General features: G+C 37.2%; 1 protein-coding gene across 1 annotated transcript; it reads left to right on the top strand.

Annotated features, from left to right (window-relative positions):
- Nucleotides 1-890: 890 nt before the first annotated feature.
- Nucleotides 891-5,023, top strand: LOC137745955 (xylan glycosyltransferase MUCI21-like). The gene is made up of 3 exons (XM_068485986.1): nt 891-1,138; nt 1,859-1,915; nt 3,531-5,023. Exons 1-3 carry the CDS (start codon nt 922-924, stop codon nt 4,844-4,846), a joined length of 1,590 nt encoding a protein of 529 aa, XP_068342087.1. The 5' UTR covers nt 891-921; the 3' UTR covers nt 4,847-5,023.
- The last annotated feature ends 7,026 nt before the right edge of the window (nt 5,024-12,049 follow it).

Here is a 12,049-nt window from a genome sequence, read left to right as displayed (position 1 = left end):
TCTAACTAACTTTGACTTTTTAGAATTTATTGTAATGTTAATCTTGAGCATCAAATTCATTGAAGGCGGGACAAGAAAATAATTCAAATTAAGTTATGTCATATACATTCTTAATTAAGAGTACGAAGCCAATGCAAAAGTCAATCTATAATGTAATGTCGTCCAGTTTCAAGCACACTGTCCCGACTTTGGTTCAAGAAGCCAATATACCTCTAAATTATATTCAACTTAATTCTCAGTGTGTAATTTGAATAATTTCCTGGATTAGGATGCGTGATCCAACAATATCAAGGTTTCACTAAAATTTAAAAAAAAACGACTGCAAATGATTAGACTATATTAATATATAACATGTTGCATTATTCTACATATATTATTAATTATTCCACGCACGCAACCGCAAATAGAAAGCACCACTTGTAAATTAGGAGAACATATATAGTACGGGTATATTGTTATGGTGACGTTCTAAAAGGGTGACTCTTAGCCAACAAAGTTTTCTACTTAACGGGGGTTGGCGAGAAAGGTCTATTGTACACAATTTTACCCTTACTTTGTAAAGAAACTGTTTCCACGATTCCAACCTGTGATCTTTTGGTCACAAATAAGCAACATTTCTGTTGCGTCAAAGCTCACCTCATTCAATAAAATTATGTGAGTTTTAACGCACATATTCTTTTTTCATTAGCACAAGATACCACGTGATAATGTATTCGTGGTAGTCGTTCTCATGAATTAGCCTTCTTTTGTTGGCAGCACCCTTTTTTGATTATTCCCTCTCACAACTTTCGTCTCTCTTGCAGTTGAAACATAGCTATACGTATAGAAATATCTTCTCAATCAACGCAGACCAAGTTCATTTGCCCTCTCTCTCTCTCTCTCTCTCTCTCTCTCTAAACTGTTATTTGCATAAGGAAAAATATGGTATACTATCAGAGATACAAGCAGAGGAAAAAAGGTGAACATCTTACAGAAGAAGATGAAGAGTGTCAGAGCATTATTATGGGGTGTTCAAACTCTGGTTACTACAAAAGAACAAGGCCCAAGCTTCTCTCTTTCGTCTTTCTCTCTCTCCTCTCTTGTAGCTTCATATTAGCACCTCATCTTTTCTACCCTAATACCACTTTCTCTCTATTACGTAAGCTTTTCTCTCTAGTTTCTCATTTTCATTTTTCATTTTTCTTTCAGTTTCCTTTAATTGTATGCTGAGATTATATAATACCCATATGTAAACCCTAGCTTGTACCCAGATTATATAGAACCCCATGCATAAACCCTAGCTTATATAGTACCCAGTTGGGTCTCTTCACCTATATGCACTTGATTTTAGTTGGATGTTCTAACTCTTTCATGGTATGAGAACCAAGCTAACCACGTATCAAACCATCAGTTTATTAGAATAGTGTTTTCACATGCATGAAGTGACCTTATCCCCTCTCCCCGTCTTCAAGTACCCTTTTTCGATACATGGTATACTGATTGAAAATCAAATGATTTTCGGATTATTCAACTCTGTTTGTTTTGTCCATGTTACTGGCTTGAAAATTCACCACACGTTAGGGAACATGTTACGAATGAATATCACATTAATGAGAGAAGAGACCTTAGATGACCTTACAAGTAAGTTAGATTACTTCTCATATTGTCAATTGATTTTGTGGTGAAACCTCAAATTGCTTAAAACCTTCGCCTTTCAAAACATCCACAATATTTTTGAGTTATCTCACATAGTGAAAAGTAAACCATGCACAATAATATAGATAGACTCTATATCTATTGCTGATTGATTTTAAGTTGAATGCTCTATTTTTTTTTCCCACTATATTCACGACTAAATATGTACCCTTTGCTTTTGTAGGCCTTGCTGCTGACGATATGGTTGCATATGTTCCCTCGAGTTCTTCAATCTCCAACGGTAGAATTCTCTGCTTCTCAGTGGCTTCTATTTGTAATCGATTAATTGTTTGTGTTTTAGTTGTTAATAAATACCTTGCAAAGTTTACCAAACAGTTTACTATCTATTTAGTGTACTGCTGCTAAAAGGGTTGCTATTTGATTGATAAGTTCTACAGGAGGGGTCCTTAAGCCAAATAAAAGGAATTAAAAAATAATAGTTACAAGTATAATTAATTGGAGAACAACCAATGGTATTTTTTGTTGTTTTGATTGTCAGTGAAAATTTTAATCAAATTAACAACAGTGATGAAACTTTAAAATTTGTATGAAAAATTTAGTATTGAGATGATTATATATAAGAATAGAGGTTGTTTACAAGCTTTAATAAAAAAAGGATTAATGCGTTAGATTCGAACAAAAATTTAAAGTCATGATTAGCTCAAAACTATTACTCTAAGATTTTTCTTTCAGCATAATTAGATTTTCCTCTCGATTATATAAATCTTGTTTTATATTAACTGACAAAATAAAGAGGAATTGGTTTGAAAAAATCGTTGGCATCAGAAGGCTTATATAGCAAAATAGAAGGCTGGTTATAAGGCCTAGATGGTAAGAAGATTAGAAAATTGTTAGCATAAACAAGTCTTGAACTGATCATGACTTGCTAGTAACTTCAAACTACACTCCACCTATAAAGCATATACTCTGTATTGTATAAACTAGCAGACAACAAATAAATGGCTGAAATTTCAGGATGGACACTAGCCTATTTTGGCCTTCATGTAGCTCCTCCCCCGGTTCCGATGGTACTCGAATTGATACTGCAAAAATTAATAAAATACGGAACTATTATTGTTATTTAAAAAATATTATTCTACATTAATTTTTTCTTGTATATTTTTTCCTTATGTTTTCATAGATGACGAGTGCAAGACAATATTTTTTTACTGATAACAACTCCTAGTAAAACAACGTAAAAATATAACATAAAAACAATATTGATAATATTCCTGAAATTCAAAATTAGTTTTTAATCTGTTCTAGTCTTTTCAACAAGCAAGCTGGGTCTGCTATTTCTCTTTCCTTGTGGAACTCATACAGGGTGAGTGGTCAATTCGAACCTGGACCCTAAGTTCTAATTAATCTAATTAATTTAGTCAATTTATAGTTAATTCAGCTCCACTTGAACCGCCACAATTTTATATCGTCCATGGATCATCAGGTTGAAGTCAAATGAATGGAGCTGCAAGTTAAGCATGCTTGCTTGTTGAACCCCGCAACCACTTAAAAATTTGTGATAAATATGATCAGGATAAATATGATTTATGTATTTCTAATTTTCTAAGTTTTGATAGACCTAAAGCCAAATCTAATTATTATGTCACTTATAACGGTAGTCTAATGGTATATTTTTCTACTTATTATAAGTGAAAGATTTTAGATTCGATCCTAAACTGACACTAAATTATTGTGGATGACCCAGTTGTATGGCTTCACCCAAATATCCAAACTTTTAGCGTAAATAATATTGATGTTTTAAAAGTTAATTGAGTACACTTATTTTCTGTACGTGACACTTTTACATTTTCTCTATCTGCAATTACTTTCACTAACTATATATGTTGTGAGTGCAGGAACTATATTTTGTGACAGGAGCAGTTTTCGATCAGATGTTTGTATCCTGAAAGGGGATGTAAGAACACACTCCGGTTCCTCTTCCATCTTTGTCTACAGATCCAGAGAGAAAATTAATTTCACAAACTATCTATCGAGCATCGTCGAGGAAAACGAAGAGGAAAATGGGGAACAGCTTCACCGCGAAAAGATCAAACCGTATACCCGGAAATGGGAACCAAGTACCATGGACACCGTCACAGAATTAGGCCTCGTTGCAAAGACAGATGGCACTCCAGGAAAGCAACATGAGTGTGATGTCCAACATGAGGTTCCGGCCGTATTCTTCTCAACGGCGGGCTATACCGGTAATGTTTATCATGAATTCAACGATGGTATTATGCCGTTGTACATTACTTCTCGGCATTTGAGGAAAAAGGTTGTGTTTGTCATCGTTGATTTTCACAATTGGTGGCTTATGAAATATGGAGACATTCTTTCACAACTGTCAGACCATCCAGTAATTGATTTCAGTGCAGACAAGAGAACTCATTGCTTTCCTGAAGCTACTGTCGGTCTGCAAATTCACGACGAGCTCACTGTGGATTCTTCAAATATGGAAGGAAATAAGAGCATATTCGACTTTCGAAATCTTCTGGACGGGGCTTACAGGCCTCGAGTTACAAGTCTGATTCACGAACGAGAAGCAAAAAAGAAACTCTCCGTTTCTCTGTCTCCCGCATCAAAAAGACCCTTAAAAATCAAGAGAAAAGTACATGAAGCACAACAACTCAAGAGGCCTAGACTAGTGATCATATCTAGAAATGGATCAAGAGCAATAACCAATGAGCATTTGCTGGTGAAAATGGCTGAAAAAATCGGGTTTGAAGTTGAAGTTCTGAGACCTAATTCGAGGACCGAGTTGGCAAAGATTTATTGGGTTCTTAATTCGAGTGATGTCGTGATCGGGGTTCACGGTGCTGCCATGACGCATTTGCTGTTCATGAGACCTGGCTCTGTGTTGATCCAAGTTATTCCTCTTGGAACTAGTTGGGCAGCAGAGGAATACTATGGGAAACCTGCAAGAAAGCTTGGGTTAAACTACATCGGCTACAAAATTCTTGCCACAGAAAGCTCGTTACACAACAAGTATGGTAAAGATGATCCTGTTCTTAAAAATCCAGCTAGTGTAACAAAAAAAGGATGGGAATACACAAAGGAGATTTACCTTGAAGGTCAAACTGTGAGACTACACCTCACAAGATTTAAGAAGCTGTTGCTTCGTGCTTATGACTGCGCCATTGGAAGAACGACCCGGCATTTCGAACAACAATAAACTAGTCATTCTGGAAGTTGTAGATTCGTACATGTTTGATAAAAATTTGTGTACATGTATATAACGTCGAGATTTAAGGATTAAAGAAGGCGCCGTAAAAAAATTGTAAATACCCTGAAGTTTGAGGCAACTCTTCATTCATGTGAATAAAAATTTCTCCTACGACCTTGTTATTTATTTGTACTGTGTTTAAGAGAACCCTTTTGTTGATCCAGAATACAGCTACTGGTGGTTGTTTCTTGTGTTATAAAATTTTCTCCGCTGCTGGTTGTTTCTTTGGCGTAACGCCCTCAGTATGTGATCGACTAAAATATTTCCGTTCCTCCATATCCCCTGAACGATCCACCCTCCATCAGATGACGACCTCCCAGGTCCTGATGATCTAAATATCCTCTGCATTCTTAGGATTAAATTTATTTTGATCCACCTCCACTGTCACTGACGTCTTCATATCTTTCTGTCCTGCTTTGCCACACTGATCGTAAACTGCTCTTTCCTGAGATCACACAAGAACTGAATTCAGAAATACGTTTCAATCTTTTATTTTTCATGCAGTACACCTGTTAATGTACAAAATCAGTGAAACTTTGGAACAATGTAAAATGTTAAGTGCTTGGACATTTGAAAGAGCATAGACACTATTCCAAAAACAATATAATATACTTCTGTTCTTTTTTTTTTTTTTTTTGAAACACATATACTTCTGTTCTTAAGTCTTGGTTATGAGAATTGACAGAATTGACAAATATCCTTTTCTCCCTTCTAATTGTTAAGGCGCGTTTGGATAAGGGTGAACTTGGATTTGGAGTTGGGTTTTGTATTTGACTATGTGAGCAACATTTCCAAGATTGACATCGACAGAATGTAAGTGAATAGACTTGCTCAACATAAGAAGGCGCAGCTAGTATTGGACAATGTGAACACGTTGATTTTTTGAAGATTTAGAGAGGTGAGTTGTTCTAGAAAATGGGGAAGAACGAACCTGTCAACCTAGAGAGTAGGGTTTTTCTTTTCTTTGGTCTTAGATGTCATTTTACAAGAGAGTAACTTTGGTATTAAATTTTGAGTGCAACTATTACCATCCCTCTTTCTTATTTCTACACCCACTCTTTATTAAAAAGTTTAATTACCAATTTATCCTCATGTAAAATGTCAAATAAGGACTAAGGGAAACAAGATCAGATCGTTCACTTTCACCCACACTCTCAGCAACTCGTAATCTCAATTCCCAAACGTCTCGTCGTCACTTTATTCCTTCTAAATTTTAATTTATGTTTATTGGATCCTAAATTATTGAATCACGAATTGATCTTTGTATTCGTCGAGCTCGTCATAGTTCAAATCCCAAACACACTAAATGCATCAAGCCATATATGGATGTCATCGGAGTTTCTTTCTCTTCCGATTTCACTTCTTATTCTTTTGGCTTTGATTCTATTATTGGTTAAGTGACTGAGTCTTCGTTCTATTGTTGCATCACCTATGTGGTCAGCCATGGGGATAGTCGGGATGGTGGTAAAAAGTGCAGAAGGGTGGTCGCTGTTTTACTTCCCTCTATTTCAATCATATAAATATAATCATTTTCCTTATATTAAAATATTATTTAAATAATTAAAAAATAGACGGGAGAACATGCTAGAGAAGCAATATGGATGTCAAGGGGTGTGTTGTGCTTCTCATCAATCAGTAATGGCTATGGGAAGGGGTGTGCTGGTGAACGGTGTCAAGGGTGGAGATTGGAAGGGTACTTTGGGGATAATGGTGGGTGGGAAGATAGTAGGTTATTTTTCTTATTTTTTATGGTGGGTGAGATCGTAACGTGGGTGTAAACATAGGACAATGGGGTGGGTCTAGTAACACTCTAAATTTTCTATTAAAAGGTGGATGGGGAAATAAGACAGTGGGGTGGGTTTATCACCACTCTTTATTAATTGTGTTTAAACTTTATTTATTCTTTTTCCACTAATGCTCCTATTTAAAACCCATTTGCCAATTACATCATTAAATTATCCACCTAAATTAGACTCTAATTATTTTTATAATTAATACTATTTTTTTATACAAGTTTCATTTTTTTTTTACTCGCTTTTTTATTTTATTTTCTATCTGGTTTTACGTACTCTTATTTTGATGTTTGATTTTATGCCTTTCTCAAGAAAAATACTACATTGCCCAGACAAAAATTTATCTTCACTACCATCATCATTGGCATTATTCAGGTTATTTAGATACACACAAGAGATGGTGGTGTTAAAGAACGGACCACAAGAGGTGGTGGTATTGAAGAATAGCTTGATCGTGCTTTTGATGCCTCTTTGAGATGTTTATTCCTGGAGACTAAAGTCACTCACCTAAAATCCAGGAAGTCTGATCTTGTCCCTTTCCTAATGGCGCTGCATAAAGCAACCCCAAGACGTTCCCATCGTTTGTTTCGGTTCGAGGAAATGTGGGTGCATCATGAAGAGTGTGAGGATGTAGTGTGTAAGGCTTGAGACCTGAATGTTTAGGCTATCCAATGTTCTAGGTTTGTGAGAAGATCAAGGCCATGAAAGTGGCTCTTATTAAATGGCAATGGGATACTTTCAAGGCTCGACAATTGGAGATTGAGAAGGTTCGTGATCAAATTACGGCCATTGATGGGCAGCTTTATATTGCTAGCTCTATTGAGGAGCAGAGTAGTCTGATGCATCACTTCGAGTCTCTGTTGTCTCTGGAAGAATCATATTAGAAGTAGCAGGCTAAAGTGACATGGATGAAATCACGCGACCAAAACACTAGGTACTTCCATTAAAGGGCGAATTTTTGAAAAAATCATCTCTCGGACCCGGTGGATAAAAATGGTGTGTGGCAGACCAATGATCGGGGTGTGGAAAATGTAGTTATTGACTATTTCAACTCTATTTTTCAAACCAATGATCAAGGCTTAGGAAATGAAGTAATTGATGTTATTGATTGTAAGGTTACCCCTGCGATGAATTCGGTGCTTAATTGCAGCTTTAACCCGGAGAAGGTACGGGAGTTGTTATTCCAAATGCATCCATCTAAATCTCTAAGACCTGATGGTATGTCCCTTCTCTTATTCCAAAGATATTGGTCCATTGTGGGCAACGATGTGTCAAATGTGGTGATTTCTATTCTTTCTTCAGGCCATATACTAAGGAAGATCAGCTATATATATGTGACCCTTATTCTGAAACCGAAGAATCCCTGGGAAATGGATCACTTGCGTCTTATAAGCTTGTGTAATGTTGTCTATAAGATCATTTCGAAGGTTATAGCAAACAGATTGAAGGTCATTCTGCCCCAAATTATCTCTCCAAACCAGATAGCAACTTCTTTGTTTGATAAGAGAAGGGGGAAGAAAGGTTTTTTTTCCCCTTTAAACTCAATATGAGCAAGGCCTATGATCGAGTTGAATAGGGTTATTTGGAGAGGGTGATGGTGAAAATGGGATTTGAAAGGTCTTGGGTTAATGTAATCATGATGTGTGTTACGTCGGTATCCTACTCTTTCATGGTAAATAGATCTCCGTGTGTTTACGTTACTCAAAGAAGGGTTTGAGGTAGGGAGACCCCATTTCCCCTACCTTTTCCTTCTTTGCCCCGAGGGACTCTCTACGCTTATTGCTTCCAATGATCGAGGTGGTGATATCCAGGGGGTCTCTGTTTGTCAGGGGGCTTTTTCCATTCATCGTCTTTTGTTCGTGATGACAATTTCATCTTTGTTCGTGATACATGGCAGGGCTATGAGACGGTTAAGGAGATCAATAGGTGTTTCAAATGAGTCTCGAGGCAACAAGTGTATTTCCAAAAGAGTCTGATCTGCTTTAGTAGAAATATTAAGCAATCTGATCAGGAGTTTCTAGCTTCAGTGTTTGGGATTGTAAGAGTGGATCAACATGAAAAGTATTTGGGGCTCCCTACCTTCATCGGTCGAAATAGAGGAGATTGTTTGAGTCACTTCAAAGAAAGGCTATGGAAGAAACTGCAAGGATAGAAAGGTAAAACAATTAGTGCAGTGGAGAAGGAATTACTAGTCAAAATGGTGGCATAGTCGATCTCGCTTTATTTTATGAGCTATTATCTATTGCCCAAGTATTTCTGTGACGAACTAAACCAACTAGTTGCTTCTTATTGGTGGAATTAATCTGAGACCTCTAGGAAAGTTAATTGGGTGGCTTAGGATAAGCTGTGCTTGCCCAAAAACGAGGGGTGCCTTGGGTTTCGTAATTTATACGCTTTTAATCTTGGACTTTTGGCCAAGCAGGGGTGGCAGATCATCCAAAAGCCCACTTCTCTGGTGACGTTGGTGTTAAAGGCAAAATATTTCCCTCATTCTTCCTTCCTTAAGGCAAGTGTTCGGTCTAATGCTTCTTTTACATGGTGCAGCATGTGTATTGCTAGAAAAGTTATCTTGCGGGGATCCAGGTGGCAAATAGGTGATGGTACCTCGGTAAGGGTGTGGGGTGTAAGATGGTTGCCTCTACCTCCACCTTTCAATTGTTTTCCCCCTAACCGCAGGATTATAATGTGAATATAGTCAATGAGCTTATTGTTGATGCTAGATGGAAATTAGATGTGCTTGGTCTATCAATTATAGTAGAGGAGATGGATGCAATTCGATACATTTCGTTGAGCATTCAAAGAACTAATGACTGATTAATTTGGCATTATGACAACTGAGGTTTGTTAACTGTTAAAAGTGCTTATAATGTTGTTTGTAATTGGATCCTCCCCTCAGCTGCTTCCACGTTAGGGTCTATTTCACAATACTCGGTGTTGTGAGATTTCCCTTGGAAGGCCAATGTCCCTCCTAAAGTGAAAATGGCGCCTTGGAGAATTATTTCCAACATTATTCCCAGATGGGATAACCTTTATAAACGGCATATCCCGTTGGACCCTGCTTGTATTCTCTGTGGGGCTGTATCTGAGACGGTATGGCATATCATGATTGAATGCCCATTCACGAGGTGTACTTGGCTTGCATCTCCGTTAAGGCTTAAACTTGGGCAGCATTATGGTAGATCTATGAAGGAGTGGGCCCTATCAATGATTAATGAAGTTAGATAATCGGATTTTGAGTGCATTCTTGTCATACTTTAGGCTATCTAGAATGCTAGAAATCTAAAGCTTTGGGGTGAAGCAACCTCTCCTTCTCCAAGTGTTGTAGTGAGGCACGCCTTTGATTGGTGGTAGGGACACCTTAGGGTCAACTTCAAGCCCCTTTTGCCCTGAAGGAATGCTCTCATCCAAAAATGGTCTTGTCCTCCACCTGGAAGGCTCAAACTTAACGTGGATGGTGCTTAGTGCAAGAAGACTAAGATGGGAGGTGTTGGGTTGATATTCTGGGATTCAAATGGAACTTTTGTGGCTGCTGCGAGTTGGAGATTTAGGGATATTTTCTCTCCTATTCACATTGAAGCACTCGCAATTAGAGAAGGTTTTTTTTTTTATGACGATTTAAAGGGGTTTACAAAACATTTCATTGGAAAGTGGTTCATTTTAGATCATTTTTGTTTTAAAGGATTTTTCTTTGAATGTGTCTATTATCAGACCTATCATTGAAGACACTAAATCCTTATTACACTTGGTCACTGAAGCTACTGCGTCCCATGTTCGCCGTCAAGTTAACTCGGTTGCCCAGGCTTGCTCGTTTTGCTATCTATGGAGGTGATTGTACTTAGTTTGATGAAACCCCTTCATTGATTTGTGATTTAATTGAGGGGGATCTCCCCATTCCTTGTATTGAGTAGCTTATTCCTGGCTTTTAATAAAATCATATCATATTTTATCAAAAACAGGTACACACAAGTTCAAGATGATTACATGAATTCTAAATGCAATCTGCAATCAGTAACATTGGGAAGATTAGCATCATGATCAACATCTACTGCCCAACTAGTAAACCATGTAATTGCATGGAATACTTCTTTTGTGATCTGCAACTCTAATAAATTAATATTTTTATCTGCAGGGAAGCCAATTTTATACAGCCCATTTAATGATGAAAAGATATTGAAATAGAGATGATTGATTGTGTTGGTACGTTCAGGGTTCGGGCCTAGTGACGATGGTAGTGCGTGGTGTAAAGTGATGGTGATGGCAATGACATTGTTAAGAGGGCAGGGTGGAGGTGATGGAATTTAGTGGTGCCAATGGTAAGCAATGGTAATGGTGGTGTCCATGGTGGTGGTAGAAAGAATGACAACGATGATGGTAGTGAAGATGAGTTTTTGTCTAGGTAATATACTCTTTTTTTTAGGAAGGCCTAAAACCACATGTCAAAATAAGAGAACGTAAAATTAGATGGAAAATAAAATAAAAAAGAGTCGAAAAAATGGAAACGCATATAAAAAATAATATTAATAATAAAATAATTAGATTTGTCATAGTTAGGTGGATTATTTAATGGTTTAATTGACAAATGGGTTTTAATTAGGGGCATAAGTGGAAAGAGATTATTGAAAATTTAAACACAATAATGCATAAATTTTGGTGCAAGTTAAGTCCATGTGACATCCATTGAGTGAGAAAGGCAAATAAGGAAAGGTAGCTAGCATTACTCTATAAATTTATCATTTTTATCACAAAATGCAGTTCCAATAAAAAAAATGACTAACTAAATTTTTACACGTTCTAAGTATGAGTTGCTAATTTTCAAATTAAGTCATGAGGTTTAAATTTTCTCATTGCACCATAAGGTTTAAAACTTGATCAATATAGTGTAAACGTAGCATGTACGTTAGTGTATATAAGGGTATTACGTTGACCTTATCATCAATTTAATAAAAAAATTAAACCATCATTCCAACTAAAAGATATTTGTCGATTTCCCCTCCCCCCCCCCCTAAAGCCCAACCCCAACCCCCAAACTTGTAAGGAGTTATCACTCCCTAAAATTTAATTTTAGCTAATTACCCTGAACTTTTATAATTGGTCAATTTTCCCCAAAACTTTAATATTGGCCACACGAGCAACTTCCCAGTGGGTCACCCATCATGGGATTGCTCTAGCCCCCTTCTCGCTTAACTTCGGAGTTCCTACGGAACCCAAAGCCAATGAGCTCCCAAAAGGCCTCGTGCTAGGTAGAGATGAGAATATACATATAAGGATCACTCCCTTGGGTGATGTGGGATGTCACAATCCACCCCCCTTAGGGGCCCGACGTCCTCGTCGGTACACCACGACCAGGGTTAGGCTCTGA

The sequence above is a fragment of the Pyrus communis genome, chromosome 9 (genome assembly GCF_963583255.1).
Source record: "Pyrus communis chromosome 9, drPyrComm1.1, whole genome shotgun sequence".
NCBI classification, from domain to species: domain Eukaryota; kingdom Viridiplantae; phylum Streptophyta; class Magnoliopsida; order Rosales; family Rosaceae; genus Pyrus; species Pyrus communis.
Note: the sequence above shows the minus strand (reverse complement) of the source record. Positions and strands in the feature narration are given on the sequence as shown.